The 22892-nt window shown below is 36.8% G+C and overlaps 1 protein-coding gene across 6 annotated transcripts in view; it reads right to left on the reverse strand.

The window, feature by feature from the left end:
- Positions 1–22892, reverse strand: part of ZNF638 (zinc finger protein 638) — an 84574-nt gene that overhangs the window by 39943 nt on the left and 21739 nt on the right. For 3 of the 6 annotated variants that reach the window (XM_067007431.1, XM_067007429.1, XM_067007427.1), the window contains 7 exons: positions 21302–21340; positions 20260–20552; positions 18825–19099; positions 17319–17465; positions 16282–16404; positions 552–610; positions 275–327 (listed from right to left, as the gene is read on the reverse strand). In XM_067007431.1, the coding sequence (XP_066863532.1) occupies positions 275–327; positions 552–610; positions 16282–16404; positions 17319–17465; positions 18825–19099; positions 20260–20428 (826 nt within the window). In that variant the 5' untranslated portion in view covers positions 20429–20552; positions 21302–21340. The remainder of the gene's footprint in view (positions 1–274; positions 328–551; positions 611–16281; positions 16405–17318; positions 17466–18824; positions 19100–20259; positions 20553–21301; positions 21341–22892) is intronic. The other 3 variants (XM_067007432.1, XM_067007430.1, XM_067007428.1) reach the window with 1 other exon arrangement.

Below are 22892 nucleotides of genomic sequence, written 5' to 3' on the forward strand. Positions count from 1 at the left end.
CAGATACTGCAAAATTAACCTAAATAGCTATTAACTATGGAACTATGATAGGTATTTTGCATACATTATCTTACTGAGTCCTTATATTTATTCCACTAGAGATTTCATAATTAAACTACTTAATATTAACCATTAGCTTAATACAGGGGCTAGTGTGGATTCCCCTTCTCCTAAAGCACAATGAATAATGTTTTCCTAGCATCATCTTACAAGAAGTTTCTAGTCATCTGCCAAAACATACTCATTTGGAGGAGTACTGAAAGTAACAACTTACTAGCAGAAGCTGCAGTCACAGTTTCAACAGTCTTGGAAGCATCTGTATCTTTTCTATTAAAAGGAGAAAAAAATTTAGCAAAGAATAAAATTCTAACTTCTAAAACTTCTAAAGATACAAAGCTTAAATCTAAAAAAGTTTAAAATAATTCAGTTTGAATGATGTCCCATTTAAACTGGAGTCAGGATAAAATATATTAAAAATGTTATTGTAAAAATTTAAAAAATTTAATTCATATGCATAGTCATTCTCACATAGGAGATGATGAATTACTTACTTTAAAGTAGATGCAGATGTTTTCTTTGAATCTGATATCTTTTTTTTCACTTCTTTGTTCTATGAAAGAAAAATATTTTGAAAAATTTAGTTTCTTCCCCAATTATAAAAAACCATTTAGAAAATACACAAAAGCATAAGAAACACACACGTACATAAATCTAAAATATTCCTAAAGTATAAATGCTAATCACCGTTTTCTATTTATAGATAGAAATTCTTCAATTTGTGATCATACAGTGTAATTTTACATCCTGCCTTTTATCACTTATCTACCTTTTCTTATCACTACCTTTCAAAAACATTATTTCAAATAGTGCTATAATATTTCTGATGTCTAACTGCTATCACTCTGGTCCAATCTACCACCATCTTTTCCTTTATTGCCATAATAGACTCATAATGGTCTCTGCTTCTGTCTTTGTCTTTTCACTCACCCTCACTCCATTTTAAACATAGAACCAGATTGATCTTGCCACTCCTAAACTCAAAACTTTTCATCACACTCAGAGAAAAAGCTAATACTTAAGCGTTTACACCACACATTCCATGCACTCTCTACCCCCAAACTACCACATACTTCTCCCCATCCTTCTCTACTTCCAATCCTAAGCATCCTTTTATACTTCTCAAACAAAACAAACTACATAGGCATGGACCTGAGAAGCCTTTCGCAGTTGCTGTTCCTTCTCTCTGGAATGCTCTCAATCTAAGGAACAGTTTGCTCCTTTATCTCCTTTAGGTGTCTGTTCAAATATCACCTATTCAATGAGACCTTCTATAACTACCTTATTGAAAGTTGCATGGCTCCTCATTCCCCAAAAAGAGCACTTCTGTTTCCCTTTTCTGTTACTTTCCTCCACAGCACTTGTTGTTAGTAAACATAGTATATATATATGTTTAATTTCCTTGTGGTCTTTCTCCTCTTCACTATCACTGGTGCCTAAAATCATGCTTGGCAATTACTGAACATTCAATAAATGTGTTAAACTGATCTGAACTTAACAAAAATTGTTGTCATGTTATTTTATGTTTTCTGTTCTTTTGGGGCATCCTTGCCATTTCCTTTTGTTCTATATGGGATTTTATCCCAAACATCTTCCTCACCCCAATGGTTTAGGAGATAATCACCCTCCTACTTTTATTCTACTAATGGGTATCTTCAGTTTTAAAAGAAATGTGAATCCACTGATTTCTTCTGTATAAATTTAAAAGCCCTTACACCTTGGCTTACATGCCACTTAAAAAAATTTTATTTATTTATTTATTTTAGGCTGCGTGGGGTCTTTGTTGCTGCGCGTGGGCCTTCTCTAGTTGTGGTGAGCAGGGGTTACTCTTTGTTGCGGCATGCAGGCTTCTCATTGCAGTGGCTTCTTTTGTTGTGAAGCACAGGCTCTAGGTGAGCAGGCTTCAGTAGCTGTGGCTTGCGGGCTCTACAGCGCAGGCTCAGTAGTTATGGCACATGGGCTTAGTTGCTCCACAGCATGTGGGATCTTCCTGAACCAGGGCTTGAACCCATGTCCCCTGCATTGGCAGGCAGATTCTTAACCACTGCACCACCAGGGAAGTCCCCATGCCAATTTCTGATGACATATTTTAGGCCAAAATTATTATTGTTTTTAATTTTAAGTAATTTTTTTTTACAACTTATGTTATTTTATAAAGATACAAACGACTATTTGGATCTTACTATATACTTAAATGGTTTCATTACTCATCAATCATTTAATATCAAAACTTCTCCATTTCTTAAGTTGTTCATTTTGATAGTAATATTTTCGGAAAGATAGGTGAAATGTTCTTCGAGCCCATACATGTCTGAGAATACCATCCTAGCATACAACTTGGGATTTGACTTGAAATGCTTGTACTGCATTACAATCAATCTTTTTTTCCACTCAACCTTGAGAATGTGTTGCTTGGCTATCTAAGGCTAGTCTACTTTTTACATTTATACTGTTTCTGCCTGGATCACTATAGCTTGCACCTTTATAACTATGAAAATTAACATCTTCACCAGTTTTTAAGTGACGTTCTCTTTCTGCAATTCCAGTTATATGCAGATTGGGTCTCCTAGATGTATCCACCATGCCTTTCCTCTTAATCATTTTAGACCTTTTAACCTTCCCTAACAGACAATAAATTCTAAAAAGAATGGACACACATCTGCCTCGTTCATCACTGCATCATCTGCATGTACCATAATGCCGGACACATAACAGATGTTCAAGAAATAGTTTCTGAATTAAAATAAAACTAAACTCTCTTCTGAATTGCTTGTATCTCTGCAGTTTTATCTTTGCTATTCATTAGATTTTCCATAACACTCAAACCACTGTTCACTGCTTCCCAGCACTGCTTTTGTTTCCATTCAGTCTTCTTAAATCTAAGCTGGCTGCTTTCTCTAGGTTTTAGATGTAATGTCCCCATGAATCTTGCTGAAAACAGTAAATTAAAAAATTTTAAGTCTTGTTTGTTTTGTTTTTGCCAAGGGTTGACCTGCAGCATTATTTTACAATTACAAGGGTTCTGTTTGTTGGAAAATCTGATTCTACTTTTTTATCAAGGGCTCCTGCTCCTTTAAGGAAAATTTTCAGTATCAACATGTATCCATTTCTCTGGAAAAGAAGAATGCTTGCTTTCAAGAGATTGGTTAAGAATCACTGTTAAGGATTGAGGTTTATGCTGGCTTATGATTAAAGACAAGTTTACTGAGTTTGGCAGAGTTGTGCAGATCCATATTTTAAGCTTTCAGGCTTAAATACAGGGATGTAGAAAATTTTAACCTTTTCTCTAACATTTCATTATTGACTCCAAGAAGTAGCAAAATGAAGAGAATGTTCTATGAATCACAGCCAGAGTCCAAGGCTATCCTAACATGAAATATCAAACGCGGGCAGAAAAGTTTCATCATAGTTTTGACTATTCATGCCAAAATTAAGATGTGGATCAAGAAACCTTTATGGCTGCCCTTTCTTTTCTAGTTTGAGTTTCAAGCGTATTTGGGGCTTGCTCTATTAGGAAAACTTAATGTCTTGCCCTGTGATAACAGGCCAGAAAGATTGTCCCATATACTTCTAATCTGAAGAAGCCATAACCAGAGTTCTGTTGGGGATCCCCTCTGGTCAGTCACAACAGAGAAGTCAGGAGTTAGTGTTCTAAGGCTTCATTTCAGCACCATCCAAACCATATTTAACTGAAGGACATCAATGTTTTTGATAGGTAGATGGCCTGTTTTCTAGTTTCTAGTGCTGATACTTAGCCCATTCATTACTATGAAAATCAAAACAGTAAAATATGGGGACTTCCCTGATGGCACAGTGGTTAAGAATCTGCCTGCCAATGCAGGGGACACTGGTTTGAGCCCTGTTTGGGGAAGATCCCACATGCCGCAGAGCAAGTAAGCCTGTGCACCGCAACTACCGAGCCTGTGCTCTACAGCCCGTGACCCACAACTACTGAGCCCACAAGCCACAACTATTGAAGCCTGTGTGCCTAGAGCCCGTACTCTGCAACAAAGATAAGCCACCACAATGAGAAATCCATGCACTGCGACTAAGAGTAGCCCCTGCTCTCTACAACTAGAGAAAGCACATGCACAACAACAAAGACCCAAAGCAGCCATAAATAAATAAATAAATAAGTAAGAAAGAAAGATTGGGCTATCTGACTTACACTACTGCCTTACCAAACTTGTCAATAAGTCCTCCAAGAGAATTTTTTAAATACTGTTTGAAATACTCTAATACCCTAAATGTATCCTTAGTCACCCATTTTCCCAGATTAAATGTTCTAGAATTAAAGAAGATTGATCTCCCCAGTTCTCCAAATTTAATGATCAGCCAGTCTTGCTTGAGAGTCACTAGTATAAGCTATTTCTCCTTTCTATTCTCAAGGTTACTAATCTACCCCAAACCGTTACTATTATTATAATAGTCTGGTTGGCTAGATGAACACTCCAACTGGATCAGTGATCTTTTCTCTTCTTTCCTTTAATCAATTTGCTAAGCTTTCTTTGCCTTCAGAGTCACTTGGCCAACTAATTCATTCTGCAGATCACTTCCTGATGAATCTTTCTAATCCATCCATTTCATTATGTCATAGCACTGCTGAAAACCTTGAGTAACATTAAACTGTCTACAGGATAAAGTTTAAATTATGCATTCAATTCGATTCCCCTTATTATCCTCTGCAACTAGACATGGCCATGTGTCACAGTTCTGGTAAATCAAATGTAGGTTAAAGTTGCTGGGGAACTCGTTCTTCCTGGAGGTGTTGGGGTGGGATAAAAAATCCATTCTGCTCTTGATTTTTATTCCTTTCTTTCTGCTTGAAGACAGAAATAATACCAGAAGGTACAGCAACCATCTTACAAACAAGAATGAAAGGTACATGCTAACGATAGTGGAGGAGAAAACCAAAAAGGCTGGGTTCCTAGAGATAGTATGGAGCTGCTGCACCAGCCATGGACCGCCTGCCTGCAGATTCCCTGTTATGAGATAAATAAACCTCGTATTTGTTTAATAAAACAATAGTTAAGTTTTCTGTTGATTGAAAATGAAAGAAATTCTAAATTGGTAATAACTAGGGTCACCATGTAATTCATTATTCAAATCAGGACAATGGGACAATGGAATTGGCATGTATATAGCAGGTGTTAGTAAACTAGGACGATGGGTAACTCTAGTAACAACTAACCAGAAAACATAAGAGAAAAAAATAAATAAAAACTCTTTTCTCTAATAGCAATTGAAATAATATTTAGGAGGTATACAAATAAATATAAATAAAAGTTAAATTTAACACTTCCTCCAAAATGTATGTTATGGAAACATTACAAAACAATGTTATGGAAAACAATGTGGGACTTCCCTTGTGGTGCAGGTTAAGAATCCACCTGCCAATGCAGGGGACACAGGTTTGAGCCCTGATCCAGGAAGACCCCACATGCCGTGGAGCAACTAAGCCTGTGCACCACAACTACCGAGCCTGCCCTCTAGAACCCACAAGCCACAACTACTGAGCCCTCGTGCCACAGCTACTGAAGACCACACACATAGAGCCCATGCTCTGCAACAAGAGAAGCCACTGCAAGGAAAAGCCCGCGCACCACAACGAAGAGTAGCCACTGCTCGCCACAACTAGAGAAAGCCCACGCACAGTAACGAAGACCCAATGCAACCAAATATAAATAAATTTATTTAAAAAACATGTAAAACTTGATGAGGGACACTAAACGAAACCTAAATAAATGGAGAGATAAACCATGTTTTTGACAGAAAGATTTAGTATTATAAAGACATCAATACAAATTCAATATAGTATCATTTAAACTCTCGATAAGATTGTTCAGAAAACTTAAACTGATTCTAAAACAAATACTGAGGAGTAAATGTTTAAGATTAACCAAAATGTATTTAAATAAAGAACAAAGAAAAAGGATTCTATTAGAAAACTAGGCAAATATTATGAAGTTATAGTTGTTATAATAATTGAAACCATACACTATTTGTAAAAAATAAACAGACTGGAACAGACCTGTGTGTATAGGATAATTTATACACATAAAGACAGCTTTCCAAATCAATGAGGAAAGACAAATTAGGCATAAATGGTGTTCAGTTAATTGGTTACCCATTTTGGAAACAATATTGATACTATTCACACATTATACCACATATCACAGATTTTAAAAATAATGGAAGCATATCTTTTTGGCACTGGTACAAAGGTCTTCTAAAACAAGATAAAAGAAAGAAAGCAAAAGCCGTTAAGAGGAATAAAGCAATAAACTTGAGTATACTGAAATTACTTAAAACTTTATATACATATACATACAAGCAATAGTCTAAAAGAAAATACTTCTCATGTATAATACAAAGTTAGTGTTTAGGATAATGAACACCTTCAGATGAAATTTTTTTAAAAGACAGTAACCTAACAGAACAATGTGAGAAGATATACGCAACAAGTAACAGAAATAGCTAGTAATTATATTAAAAGATATTGAAGTTCAATAATAATCAGGAAAATGCAACTTAAAACTAGATACCAGATGGGATCAAATGGTGGAGGAGTAAGACGTGGAATTCCCACAGGTACATCAAAAATACATCTACATGTGGAACAGCTCTCACAGAACATCTACTACTGAACACTGACAGAAGACCTCTGACTTCCAAAAGGGCAAGAAGATCTCCATGTAACTGGGTAGGGCAAACGAAAAAAGAAAAGAAAGAAAGGAAGAATCTGCCTGCCAATGCAGGGGACAAGAGTTCAAGCCCTGGTCCGGGAAGATCCCACATGCCGTGGAGCAACTAAGCCTGTGTGCCCCTACTACTGAAGCCTGCGCGCCTAGAGCCCGTGCTCTGCAACAAGAGAAGCCACCGCAATGAGAAGCCCGCATACTGCAACGAAGAGTAGCCCCAGCTCACCACTACTAGAGAAAGCCTGCACGCAGCAACGGAGACCCAATGCAGCCATAAATAAATAAATAAACAAATAAATAAAAATTTTTAAAAAAGAAAGAAAGAGGAAATCAGGACAGGACCTGTGCCTCTGGGAGGGAGCTGTGAAAGAGAAAAGGTTTCCACATACTGGGAAGTCCCCTCGCTGGCAGGGAGATCAGTCAAGCCAGAGGGGAAGCTTCAGGGGATAGCACAGCAACAGGTGTGTGGAGTGCAAAGTGGGGAGAGACCTGCACAGAGGCTCATGCCGACTGGCACTCCCCAGCCCGAGATGCTTGTCTGCTCACCTGCTGGGATGGGTGGGGACTAGGTACTGAGGCTCGCGCTTCAGAGGTCAGACTCTGGGGAGAGTACTGGGGTTGGCTGAGTGAAGACAGCTCTGAGGGGGCTACGGTATAGTGCACCACAACTGAGGAAGTCCAGGAAGAAGCCAGGGCCCACCAGAGAGGCAAGGCACCACTGTTGTTGGGGGGTACACAAGGAGGAGGCTGACCCACCACAGGAGCTTCTTTCTCTGTGCACTCGCAGGCTGCAGGACACTGCCTACACAAGCTCCAGGGGCGGGTGTGAGCCACTGCTGATGCCAAGGGCCCTGTGAGTGGGTGCAGGTCACTGCCCCCACCTTCCCGGGAGCCTGAACAGTTCACCACTGCCGAGGGTCCCACGATCTGGGCCAACTGCCCTGGGAGCATGCATGGCCCGCTGTTGCTGCTGAGGGTCTCTCATGACCCAGTGCCAGCCAACCACTGCCCCCACCTCCCCGGGGGTGTGCAAACCACCACCACCACTGTGGAGTGACCCACAACTGGGAGCCAACCACTGTCCCTGCCTTCCAGGGAGCCTGCAGGAGCTGTGCACCTGCGCAACCCCTATCAAGGGGATAACAGCCAGCACATGCTAAGGAAAGAGACAGCAAGCATCCAAACCAAAAACAGCCCTCATGCCAAAAAAATATTAAACCCATGCCAGCTACACAGGGACACTCCTACTTATAAATAGCCCTCCAAGACTAAAGTAGATAATTGTTTCCCCAAAACTTACAAACTAAGAGATACATAAGCTAAATGAAGAAGCAGAGGAAACTCAGTTAAACCACCAAGAAAATTCCCCTGAAGGAACCAACAATGAAACAGACCTCTTCAGTCTATTAGATACCAAGTTCAAAAAGGAGGGAATGAAAATACTGAAAGAGTTAAGAAAGGCTATTGACAGAAATGCATATTACTGTGAAAACGAATGAAACTATGAGGAGCCAAGAAAAATTAGAAACTTCATTTGCCAAGACAAAAGCTGAGCTCAAGACAATGAATAGCAGAATGAATAATGCAGAAGAAAGAATAAGTGACCTGGAAAAAAGACTAACAGAAATTACACAACCAAAACAGCAGACAGAAAGCCAAATGAAAAAGAATGAAAGCAATATACAAAACCTAAGGGATAACATAAAGCGGGCCAATCTACACACAATAGAGATTCCAGAAGGAGAAGAAAGAGAAAGGGAATTGCAAATGTATTTGAAGAAATTATGGCTGAAAATTTCCCAAACTTAAAGAAGAAAACAGATATCCAGATATAGGAAACACAGAGGGTCCCAAACAATGTGAACCCACAGAGACTTACTCCAAGACATAATAAAAGTGGCAAAAGTTAGAGTGGATTCTAAAGGCAAGAGAAAAACAAAGGGTTCATTACAAGGGAACCCCCCATGGGCTATGAGCTGATTTCTCTCAGAAACACTACAGGCCATAAGGGAGTGGCAAAATATATTTGAAGTCTTGAAAGAGAAAAATCTGCAATCTAAAATATTCTACCCAGTAAGACTATCATTTAGAATAGGAGGAGAAATAAAGAATTTCTCAGACAAGCAAAAACTAAAAGAATACAGCAATACTAAACCTATGCTAAAAGAATATTGAAAGGTCATCTCTAAATGGAAAAGAGGTAAGAAGAAATAGGAGGGAGGAAATCACAATTGGAAGGTAAATCACTTAAATTAGCCAGTATACAGATCAAAAAGAAAAAAACAAAACAAAAAATTTCACCCTATTTGTGAAAGCAGTGATAAACACAAGGAACAGCAAAAGGATAAACATGAAGATGTAAAAAGGGACATCAAAATCATAAAATGTGGGGAAGGAGAGTAAGAAAATGCAGAGTTCTTTTCTTATTTTTTAACAATGTGTTTGAGCCTATCAGACTATCAGTCTAAAGCAAGCAGATATAGGAGGGGGTTAACATACCTGACAAACAGGGCAACCACAAATTAAAAACATACAATAGATTCACAAAAACTTAAAAGAAGAGAACACAAGCATAAAATAAAAGGAAATCATCAAACCACAAAAAGAAAAACAAAAAGAAAAAGAAAGGAACAGAGTAGAAACAAAGAATCAACTGAAAAACATGGTTTGTAATGGCAATAAATACATATGTATCAATAATTACCTTATATGTCAGTGGACTGAATGCTCTGATCAAAAGACATAGAGTGGCAGACTGGATAAAAAAACAAGAGCCTACAATATGTTGCCTTCGAGAGACCCACCTTAGGGCAAGAGACACATATAGACTGAAAGTGAGGGGATGAAAAAAGATATTTCATGCAAATGGAAATGACAAGAAAGCGGGAGTTGCGATACTCAGACAAAATAGACTTTAAAGCAAAGGCTAGAAAGAAAGATAAAGGACACTTATATAATGATAAAAGGATCAATACAGGAAGAGGATTTTACACTTATCAACATATATGCACCTAATACAGAAGCACCCAAATACAGAAAACAAATACTAACAGACATAAAGGGAGAAATCAATAGGAATACAATAATACCAGGAGACTTTAACACTCACTCGCACCAATGGACAGATCTTCAAGACAGAGAATCAATAAGGCAACAAAGGCGCTAAATGATACAACAGAACAGTTAGACTTAATTAATATTTTCAGGACACTACATCCAAAAAACCCAGAATATATATTCCTTTCAAGTGCACACGGAACATTCTCTAGGATTGACCACATTGTAGGTCACAAAACTAACCTCAACGAATTTAAGAGTATGGAAATTATTTCAAGCATATTCTCTGACAATGGCATGAAACTAGAAATCAACCACAGGAAAAGAAACGAGAAAAAAACTTACGTGGAGACTAAATAACACGCTAGTAAAAAAAAACAAACAATCAGTCAACAAGGAAATCAAAAAGGAAATTAAAAAATGCCTTGCGACAAAAAACAATGAAAACACAACCACACAAAATTTATGGGACACAGCAAAAGCATTTCTTAGAGGGAAGTTCATAGTGATACAGGCCTTCATCAAAAACAAGAAAAATCTGAAGTAAACAACCTAACCTACCACCTGATAGCATTAGAAAAAGAACAAGAAACAAAACCTAAAGTCAGCAGAAGGAAGGACATAATAAAGATCAGGGAGTAAATAAATAAAATAGAGTTTAAAAAAAAATCAACAAAAACAAGAGCTGGTTCTCTGAAAGGGTAAACAAAATTGGCAAACCTCTGGCCAGGCTCACCAAAAAGAAAAGGGTGAGAACCCAAATAAACAAAAAAAGAAATGAAAAAGGAGAAATCTCAACTGATACCGCATAAATACAAAAAACCATAGGAGAATACTATGAACAATTATATGCCAACACATTTGACAACCTAAGAAGAAATGCACAACGTTCTAGAAACATACAGCCCACCAAAACTGAATCAAGAATAGATAATTTGAACAGACCCATCACTATAACTGAAATAGAATCTGTAACAAAAAAACTGCCTACAAACAGAAGTCCAGGACAAGATGGCTTCACAGGTGAATTCTACCAAACATGTAAGGAACTTATACCAATTCTTCTCAAACTCTTCCAAAAGACTGAAGAGGAGGGAACACTCCCAAAGACATTCTAAGAAGCCACCATCACCCTGATACCAAAACCAGACAAAGACACCACCAAAAAAGAAAATTACAGGCCAATATCTTTGATAAATATAGATGTAAAAATTCTCAACAAAATATTAGGAAACCAAATCCAACAACACATAAAAAAGATCATACACAACAACCAAGTGGGATTCATCCCAGGTTCACAAGGATGGTTCAACATATGCAAATCAATCAATGTAATACACCACATTAACAAAAGAAAAGTCAAAAACCACATGATCATCTCAATAGATGCAGAAAAAGCATTTGACAAAATTCAACATCCATTCATGATAAAAACTCTTACTGAAGTGGGAACAGAGGGAACATATTTCAACATAATAAAAGCCATTTATGACAAACCCACAGCCAATATAATGCTCAGCAGTGAAAAGCTGAAAGCCTTCCTGATAAATCTGGAACAAGACAAGGATGCCCACTCTCACTCTCTCTTCAACATCGTATTGGAAGTTCTAGCCACAGCAATCGGACTAGAAAAAGAAATAAAACTATCTGAATTGGAAGGGAAGAGGTAAAATTGTCACTACATGCAGATGACATGATACTACATATAGAAAACCCTAAGGACTCTACACAAAAACTACTAGAACTAATAAGTGAATTCAGCAAAGTAGCAAGATACAAGATTAACATTCAGAAATCAATTGCATTCCTTTACACTAACAATGAAATATCAGAAAAGGAATGAAAAAAAATACCTTTTTAAAATCGCACACAAAAAATAAAATACCTAGGAATAAACCTGACCAAGGAGATGAAACACTTATATGCTGAAAACCATAAAACATTAGTAAAGGAAATGAAAGAGAATTCAAAGAAATGGAAAGATATACCATGCTCTTGGAATGGAAGAATTAATACTGTTAAAATGGCAATACTACCCAAAGCAATCTACAGATTTAATGCAATCCCTATCAAACTACCCATAGCATTTTTCATAGAACTAGAACAAATAATCAAAAAATTTATATGGAACCATAAAAGAGCCAGAATTGCCAGAGCAATCCTGAGGAAAAAAAAGAAAGCAGGAGGCATAACTCTCCCAGGCTCAGACAATACTACAAAGCTACAGTAACCAAAAAGTGTGGTACTGGTACAAAAGTAGGCATATGGATCAATGAACAGAATAGAGAGCCCAGAAATAAACCCACACACCTATAGTCAATTAATCTTCAACAAAGGAGGCAAGAATATACAATGGGAAAAAGACAGTCTCTTCAGCAAGTGGTGTTGGGGAAGTTAGACAGCTGCATGTAAATCCATGAAGTTAGAAGACACCCTCACACGGTGGACAAAAATAAACTCAAATGGCTTAAAGACTTAAACGTAAGACGTGACACCATAAAACTCCTAGAAGAGAGCACAAGCAAAACATTCTCTGATATAAATCATACCAATATTTTCTTAGTTCAGTCTCCAAAGGCAACAGAATAAAAACAAAAATAAACAAATGGGACCTAATCAAACTTACAAGCTTTTCCACAGCAAAGGAAACCAGAAACAAAATGAAAAGATAACCTACAGAATAGGAGAAAATATTTGCAAATGATTCGACCGACAAGGGCTTCATTTCCAAAATATACAAATAGCTCATACATCTGAACAACAAAAAAACTAAATGAAAAATGGACAGAAGACCTAAATAGACATTTCTCCAAAGATGACATACAAATGGCCAACAGGCACATGAAAAGATACTCAACACTGCTAATTATTAGAGAAATGCAAATCAAAACTACAATGAGGTACCACCTCACACCGGTAAGAATGGCCATCATTAAAAAGTCTACAAATAGGGCTTACCTGGTGGCGCAGTGGTTGAGAGTCCACCTGCTGATGCAGGGGACACAGGTTCGTGCCTCGCTCCAGAAAAATCCCACATGCCGCGGAGCGGCTGGGCCTGTGAGCCATGGCCGCTGAGCCTGCGCGTCTGGAGCCTGCTCCACAATGGGAGAGGCCACAACAGTGAAAGGCCCGCATACCACAAAAAAAAAAAAAAAAAGTCTACAAATAAATGCTGGAGAGGGTGTGGAGAAAAGGGAACCTTCCTATACTGTTGGTGGGAATGTAATTTGGTACAGCCACTGTGGAAAACAGTATGGAGGTTCCTCAGAAAACTAAAAATAGAATTACCATAAAACTAAAAATAGAATTACCATATGATCCAGCAATCCCACTCCTGGGCATATATCCAGATAAAACTGTAATTCAAAAAGATACACGCACCACTTCATTCATAGCTAACTGCTGAACAACCATCATCAAAAAAACGCTGGAACCTAGGGCTTCCCTGGTGGCGCAGTGGTTGAGAGTCCGCCTGCCGATGCAGGGGACACGGGTTCGTGCCCCGGTCCGGGAAGATCCCACGTGCCATGGAGCGGCTGGGCCCGTGACCCATGGCCGCTGAGCCTGCGCGTCTGGAGCCTGTGCTCCGCAACGGGAGAGGCCACAACAGTGAGAGGCCCGCGTACCGAAAAAAAAAAAACAAAAAACGCTGGAACCTACCAAAAAAGATACCCGACATCCAGAGACAGAGAAGAAGCCACAACAAGGGGGCAGGAGGGGTGCAATCGCGATAAAAATCAAATCCCATACCCACTGGGTGGGAGACCCACAAACTGGAATCTGAGCCACATGTCAGGCTTCCCAGCCTGGGGGTCCAGCAACAGGAGGAGTCGTTCCCAGAGAAACTGGCTTTGAAGGTCATCAGGGTTTGATCACAGGAATTCCACAGGGCTGGGGGAAGGAGAAACTTCACTCTTGGAGGGTGCACACAAAGTCATGTGTATACCAGGACTCAGGGGAAAAAAGCAGTGACTCTAAAAGACTGGGCCAGACCTACCTGCCTAGTGTTAGAGGATCTCCTGCGGAGGCAGGGGGCAGCTATGGCTCATTGCAGGGACAAAGACTCTGGCAGCAGCAATTCTGGGAAGTACACACCGGCATGAGCCCTCCCAGAGGCTGCCATTAGCTCCTTCAAACATCCTGTAGGCTCCAGTGCTGGGTCACCTCAGGCCAAACAACCAACAGTTCGAGAACACAGCCCCATCCATCAGCAGACAAGTCTCCCTGAGCTCGGCCATGCCCAACAGAGACAAGACCCAGCTCTACCCACCACTAGGCAGGAACCAGCCCCTCCCATCAGAAAGCCTGCACAAACCTCTTAGATAGCCTCATCCACAAGAGGACAGCAGAAGCAAGAACTACAATCCTGCAGCCTGCAGAACGGAAACCGCAATCACAGAAAGTTAGAAAAAATGAGACGGAAGAGGAATATGTCCCAGATGAAGGAACAAGATGAAACCCCAGAAGAACAACTAGATGAAGTGGAGATAGCCAACCTACTAGAAAAAGAATTCAGAATAATGATAGTGAAGATGATCCAAGATCTCGGAAAAAAGAATGGAGGCAAGGATCAAGAAGATGCAAGAAATGGTTAACAAAGACCTAGAAGAATTAAAGAACAAACAACCAGAGATGAACAACACAATAATTGAAATTAAAAACACACTAGAAGGAATCAGTGGCAGAACACATAAATGACCTGAAAGAAAGAATGGTGGAAATCGCTGCCACAGAATAGAATAAAGAATAAAAAGAAATGAAGATAGTCTAAGAGACCTCTGGGACAACACTAAATGCACCAACATTCACATTATACGGGTCCCAGAAGGAGAAAAGAGAGAGAAAGGACCTGAGAAAATGTTTCAAGAGATAATAGCTGAAAAATTCCCTAACGTGGGAAAAGAAATAGTCACAGTCACAGTCCAGGAAGTGCAGATAGTCCCAGGCAGGATAAACCCAAGGAGGAAAGCTGAGACAAATAGTAATCAAATGGAGAAAAATTAAAGACAAAGAAAAAATATTAAAACAACAAGGGAACACCCATAAGATTATCAGATGATTTCTCTGCAGAAACTCCGCAGGCCAGAAGGGAGTGGCATGATATATTTAAAGTGATGAAAGGGAAGAACCTATAACCAAGAGCACTCTACCCAGCAAGGCTCTAATTCAGATTTGATGGAGAAATCAAAAGCTTAACAAACAAAAGCTAAGAGAATTCGGCACCACCAGATCAGCTTTGCAACAAATGCTAAAGGAACTTCTCAAGCAGGAAAGAGACCAGCAACTTCAAACAACCTTGTACATATATAAACTGCTATATCAAAACCTCATGGGAACAGCAAACCCAAAAACAACAGATACACACACAAAAAAGAAAAAACAACCCAAATCAAAACTAAAGATGATCATCAAAACCAGACACCATTTTTTACATACTGGATTTAAAAACTGCAAATATTAAGATGTCATTGATAACAGAGAAACACCAGTACTCACATAAGTTATAAGACTATAAATTATTAGTTATTTAACAGGCAATCTAATATTATTTATTACTGTATACCCTATAACCCAGCAATTCCACTGTAGATATCACCTTAAAAAACACTATCATAAATGCATTAAGAAAGGCCTGTGAAAGCCATATACAAGGAAGTTTTAACTGAAGTCCTATTTAAGGCAATTTATAGTAAACTAGAAATAACCTAAATAGCAATCCATAAGGAACTGGTAAAACAACTGTGGAATATTCATAGGAAGTAACAGCACATATAACCTTAAAAGAATAAGGAAAATCTATAAGGTACTAACATGGTTTGATCTCCAAATCAAATTAGTGATTGAAAAATGTGTGTTCCAACGCAGGCATTCTTCAGTAAATAAGAAAATAAAATAAAAAGAACACATATACACAAAGCAAAACTTACTGGATATTTTTAAGTAGTTCTATAGACATTATCTATGGATATATAAACTAAAGCAAAGAAAATGATCTACAAAGACTAAATTCATAAACGTTGATACTTCTAAGGAAGCAAAAGGCCCAGAAGAATATATACACTATGATTCTATTTATAGAAACTTCAAAACAGGCAAAACTCAACTATGGTATTAGAAACCAAGGTGGGGTTACACACTCCCTTCTGCCCCAAAGTAAGTATTCCAAAGAAGTACGCAAGGAGCTCCCAGGATGTTGTCAGTGTTGTAGTTTGTGACTTAGGTACAGGTTTCACAGACTTTTGCTAATTCTGTTAAGTATTTTCCCCTAGTCTATTGCTTATCATTCAATACTGTTTACAGTGTGATATATATACGTATGTATAAAGAAGTTGCTAAATTCAATGTATTTGAATTTATACCTAATCTGTGGAGTGGACATTTTTGTTTTATGCCTTTTTCTGTATGTGCCATACTTAAACAAAAAATTAATCAACAATGAATCACATAAGAACTAAATTCAGTTTACCTGTGACTTTTTCTTTCCTGGAACACAAACTTTCACACTTTTCCCATTTATCAGAAGTGGTGTTGTTTCAATATACTTCATGACTGCAGTAATTGCCTCTTTAAACTCCATTTCCAAGTAAGCCTAAAATGAAATGTATTCCACTTTTAGTCAAAAAAATCGCCCTTAAATTCTCTATGACCTAATATAATACTTCTTTGTGGAATATAAAACTGAAATTAACTCAAGTCCTGGTTGCTTTCACCTCTTTGTTTTGCTAAAGTGTAATTTGATGTTTAGGCTGTTTTCACACATGAAATGGACATTTAACCTTATAGAATTTCTATACCATTACCAAGGTAAGAAGCAAGCATGGGTCCATGGCAGGATCATGGAACAATAAGAAATGGGAAGGCAGGGCTCACTGAACAATCAAAGAGAAGGCAGGATCTGGTCTAGATGCTGTAAGTCTGACCTTTTTAAGGGTTCTTGCAACAAAGAAAACAATACCAACTATGCTCCTTTGTCTTACCTCACAATTTTTTACATTCTGTTTAACCTAGGGTTTGTAGTTCTGGTGAACTCTATTATGTGAGTTATAGGAATACAACTCATATGTAAAAATATACTGTACAGATAACATCATTTTTTTAATATGACCTTACTGGTATGCTAAAGCAATGAATGGCAAACTACAGCCTGCCACCTGTTTTTGTAAATAGTTTTTTTGAACACAGCCATGCTCATTCATTTATATATTATCTATGACAGTGTTTGTACAGCAAGAGTTGTACAGCAGAGTTGAATAGCTGAAATCCTATAACATGAAACGCCTAAAATATTATCGGGCCATTCAAGGAAAAAGTGTGCCCTTCTAAAAAAAGTGTGCTGTTTGAAACGATATAAAGCAGTATTTAGGGACATTGTTCATTCAAATCCAAACATTTACATAACTCAATTAACAACTGTGTATGCAGGAAAAGCAGCTAAAAGATCCAACAATAGTCTTTATAAAATAATGACTTTGTATGAATTTTAGAACAGACTAAATGACTCACTTCTTTTCTATATGGAACAATCAGGACATCATTAACTTTGCCAAATGGTTGAAATATTTTTCTAATATCTTCTTCAGTACAGCCATCCTCTGGTAATTCAGATATAAGAAGAACGGGACCATAATGTGAAGACTGATCTTTCCGAAGCTTTTTTTGGGGATGAAAGAAAATTAAACCAAATTAAGTGACAAAGTACAGCAATAATAATTCCCAATATAATTTCTTCTACCATTAATCTTAGTCCTTTAGGCAGTCTTTTCAACATATTTTAGCATATTTGAAAAAATTTTAAAGGCCAAAGAAAAGTAGTAAGAAATATGTTTTACATTTTACCACTCAAACCCAACAGTGGTCAGAGTTTATGGGTAACCAATCACAGATGCTCTTTTCTGTTTAGAAGCATTCTGTAACAAACAAGACCTATGAAATAAAACGGTCCAAAACTATTAAACAGTATTTTTCTATATGAATCTGCATGGCACATCACTAGTGAAGCTGAAATTATAGCTTTATTTATCCAGATAGGCATAATATTTTTAAAGATTTATACTACATACAATTTGAATATACTTTATCAAATTTGCCACTCATGTTAAAAATTGACTCAAAAAAAAAACTTTTTAAAAGTTCCACTGCCACCATCTAGAAATCTAGAAACAAAATGAAAGAACGTTACAGAACAATTAAGCCTCTTAGAGATTAATTCCCTGTACTCAACATTTCTTCCTAATTAATGCTCTTCAAAATCCTGTAATTGCAGGTTGATTATTTTAAGTTTATCCTTCTAAATATAAGCTCTCTGGGGCAGGGAACTGTAGTTGTTGAAAGTTAAGACAATGTTAAGAGCAATGTATACCTAAATACTTGAAGGCCTGTTACTATTACAATATAATAAACATTTGAAAATCTGGCCTATCAGGAGTTACTCTGATAGTCTCAGGATGCTTTATATATTATCTGCTATAATAGTAATTTCATTAACATATACAATAAAGCAATACCATCAAAATACACCAATAAGTTAGTACCCAGAAAAGAGAATAGTATTCTACACTGGACAATGAAGTATTTAACTTATGAAATGTACTGCAAGAGGTACAAAACAGATTAAAAATGACCAATTCTCAGCAGAGACTCACTAATAACTTACTAACAAAGATTATAAAACCTCATTAATGCTGCTGATTACACCCATTTCCCCAATCAGGTAGTAAAACTTATCACAAGGATCTGCTGGTGTGGTTAGCCAAAAACACCAAACTGTCAAAATGTTCTCACTTTTGATATATCAAATGCCAAACCTCTAGGATTTGTAATCTACAGGACTTTAATGATTGGACTTTTATTATATTCAGAAGAGAAACCAATAAATATTCCATATCAACATAACAAGTCACGATTTCAAACTTTTGGAAATATGAAAATTAAAAATTCTGAAAACTTTGGTTTCTCTTTGTCATATTAACAAATGTATGCACACACTTCCACTAACAAAGAACTACTGACCTTACGTTGTAGAGAAACAGCTTTATCAGACACCTGTTTACTTTCTGGTGAGGTGTCATCTTCAAGATTCTTTGATTTGTAACGAGTACAATGTCCTATATTTGAATCACTCTTTGTAGAGCTCGTAGATTTAACTGATGGCCTTGCTCCACTGCCAGTTTTAAGTTTTTGTGCTGGTGAGTGTCCTTTATCAACTGCTTCAAGATGTTTCTGTTTAGTGAATTCTGACCCATGCCCAGACCGTTGTACTACATCTTCTAATGCTTTTTTTCTGTCTAGTAAAAAGGACATAAATACTACTTCAACTGAAAAGAACTTAAGGTAGGAAACATCTCATCACATTATAAAAAAAAAAAAGAATCATCTCTCAACTGTCCAAATATTTATCACATTGAGCTACTGTTAGGCCAAACAGGTGGCAAACACACACAAAATTATTATTATTTAATTCTTCACTCAAAAGTGAAGATGTAAAAACATGAAGATCCCTTATTCAGTGAGCTTCTCCTATACCAGTGGTATGCAAACTTTTGGTTTCAGTATCCCTTTACACTATTAAAAACTGAGGACTCCAAAGAGCTTTTGTTTGTGTTCAGTTTATCAATGTTTACCATATAAGAAACTAAAGTAGAATTTTAAAAATATTAACTTAAAATTATTAACTTAATTTAAAATATTAATAATAAACTCTTAATATAAATAATATATTTTTATAAAAAACTTTAATTTCAAAACAAAAATTAGTTAGATGAGTAGCACCACTGTATATTTTCCAAACACTTTAGTGTTGGGCTTAAAAAATGTCTGAATTCTCGTATCTACTTCCGCATCCAATCTGCTGGATACATTATGTCAGCTGAAATATTTAAAGAAAAATCCAGCTTCATAAAGACATGTAGTTGGAAAAGGAAAGACCTCACAGACCTCAGCAAAGATCTCAGCAAAAAATTATATAAGAGTTATTTCCAGAAAGGTCACTAAACCAATACATAGATACAGGTTGAAAATATGAATAATTTTTTAAATGTTTTAAATTAATTCACCGAAGACAAGTCTATAATCAATTACTAAAGCAAACTAAGATGTTTGTATATCCTTGGTTTTTAAGTTTGATGTTGAGTGGATAGATACAGTCTCCCACACTTCTTCTGATAACATAATAAAGGGAAGAAGAATGAAATAGGTTGGGATGTGGGTTGGATTTCATATAGAAATTCTAAAATTTAATAAAGTAGAACATTCCATTTCTTAAAAACCTTGAAAGTTTTAAAAAGAGCTGAGCCAAACACCTCAAAATGTCAACATTAAAAAAAATCTTGACAGTAGTATATAAGTCACCATTTCAAGCTTAATAGAAATAAAAAATTCAAACAAACAAAAAAACTAAAAAAATTTAATCAAAATAAGTACTTATTATTCATAACCATAAGTGTACCTGATGATCTCACTGATCTCCTTGATGTCCTTTCGGGGCTAACTGATCGATAGCATTTTGGACTAGCTCTAAATGGATTTCTCATTCGATAAGGTGAACGGGATCTGGATCTGTATCTAGGAATGAAACGATGGCAAATTCTTGGACTTCGACTTCTTGGTCTGTACATATAACGTATTGGGCTTCGGGATCGACGGAATCTGTGACTTGAGCTTGATCTCCTAGAACGTCTAGGACTGGGAGAATGAGATCGTCTTCTTGGAGTTTCGTTTTCTTTTCTATTGCCTTCATTTCTACAAAGTGCAGGAAAAAAACCAGAAGATTCAGCAATTTAACATAAATTTAAATCTATATTAAATGACAGATTTATCTTCTTAAAAACAGACTATTAACAATGCCAAATTCTGATACCATGTATTTACGTAAAGCAAAAACCTGTTTGACATGATGCAATTCAGCCTTGTAGATGAGTAAGAAACAATCAGAGCAGATGATCACCTCTCTCATTGCTTAGATTCCTCTGTTTTGTTAATTTACAAAAGAACATTATCATCAATTTCTTGCATTTTTCCTATACCACTATTATATCCAATTATGTTTTGAAAGTATATTACATGAAGAATTTAGGAAATGACTTACATAAACAAATGTTTTTCAACAATTTTTCCTGAAACATTATGCCATCCACAAATATTTGACTGTTGTACTTGTGTACCTACACACTGAACCAGGAACCCCATTCCCAGCCTTCAACTCTAAGATCCCACAAACATAAAATAATAATAAAAGTACAAAGTATTTTCAGAACAGACTTAAAAAAAAAAAAAAAAAAAGAAGTTCACAGATGGGAGCTATCACACTTAAACTGGGGTAATTAAAGAAAGATTCATTGAGATGGTTGTATTTGCCTATTGTTTAAAAGTAAAAATGGTCAAAACAGGACTCTATTCAAAACAGTACCTTTAAAAAAAAAAAAAAGTACTTGTTTACTTTTAAAAGAAAATCAAATTTCAATAATACCACTATTAAAAAAAATAACTACCTTCTTGATGGGAGGATCTCAGGATTCCAATCGGGATACCTATTTTGAGAATAAACAATATTAATGAACAGTTAAAATAAGATTATAAGGCTCAATCTTTCCCTGCAATATATCAAGAGGACTGTTCAAAACCAAAGTTAAGGGAATTCCCTGGCGGACCAGTGGTTAGGACTCCGTGCTTCACTGCTAAGGGCACGGGTTCAGTCCCTCGCTGGGAACTAAGATCCCACAAGCCATGTGGTGCAGCAAATAAATAAATAAAAATTTAAAAAATTTTAAAAACAAAAATTTTAAAAAAAATTTTTAAAAATTTTAAAAAGATTTTAAAAAAGATTTAAAAAAGATAAAAAACCAAAGTTAACACAGTGATTTATTCGTATATTAAAATATGAATATTTTCTTCAAAGTAAAATATTTTGAGTGTCTAATTCAATAAATAAGGTATTAGGCAATTCAGGGAAAAGAAACACATTCCCTATACTTCAAAGGCCTCGACGTTTATTTAGGTAAAACAAGCAGTACACATAAAAGTGTTGAGAGGTATAGAAGAGGTATAAAACACAAGCTTAGGTAGGGGTTAAAGACAGTTCACCCACTTTGCAGAACTCCAGGGGACACCACTCTACAGAATAAGACATGAAAAGTGCCCCTTACACTGTACCAAGTGCTCCTCAAGAGAGGATCTACTGGGAGGATTCACGGGAGAATTCAAAGAAAAAGGTTGCTTTTCAGGGGAACTAAGATCCCACAAGCCATGTGGAGAAAGGTCTGTTAATAGGCATGGATCAGGTTAGGTTTCATACAGTGGTGATACATAAAAGAAGCACTGGAGGCAAAACACGTGTTCTACTCCAGGAACCGGTATGGCTGCAGCATGGAAGTGATGAAAAGCAATTATGGGGGGAAAACCTGGAAAGGCAGCTCAGAGACAAACTATGAAGGTCCTTGAAATCAGGTTAAGGAGGCTGCACATAAGTAAAAGGCAACGGGGAACAATAAACATTTCTGAAATGAAGGGAACATAGGAATGTTTTCAGAACAACTGGAAATAAATATCTGGATTAGAGAAAAAGATGAGGGCTGGGATATTTAGAAATCAGGCATCGGCTATACTACTAAGAATGAGTGAGATAAACAGAGAATAGAGTTTGTGGGGGAAAAGGAGGGCTGAGGACAGAATCTTATGCACACTAACACTTAAGAGTAAAGCAGACAAAGATACAATGAAAGAAATTAAGAGATTAAGGGTTAATTACAGAAAGAAAAAGTAGGAGGAACAGTAACATCATAGGAGGAACAGTACATCATAGAAGCCTAAAAAAAAAGACATCTTTATCCATCTGTTTTAGATTTTCTGGACTCTTAAAAGTTAACTGGAAATGGTAGTTAAATTAAATTATTGAATCACTAATGTTCAAAAATACAATTTCAGTAACCAAGAGGAGAGCCAGGTAAGGAAATGAAGGCAGCAGACTCAACAAGTCACCTGGCAGGAAAATAAAATGAGGTCAAAACCTTACTAAAAGTAAAGTGGTTTTTATTTGTTGATATTTGTCTCAGACATCGTTAGCAGGTTAACTCAAAAGCAATT

Source organism: Kogia breviceps, chromosome 11 (assembly GCF_026419965.1).
Source record: "Kogia breviceps isolate mKogBre1 chromosome 11, mKogBre1 haplotype 1, whole genome shotgun sequence".
In the NCBI taxonomy this organism is placed as follows: Eukaryota; Metazoa; Chordata; class Mammalia; order Artiodactyla; family Physeteridae; genus Kogia; species Kogia breviceps.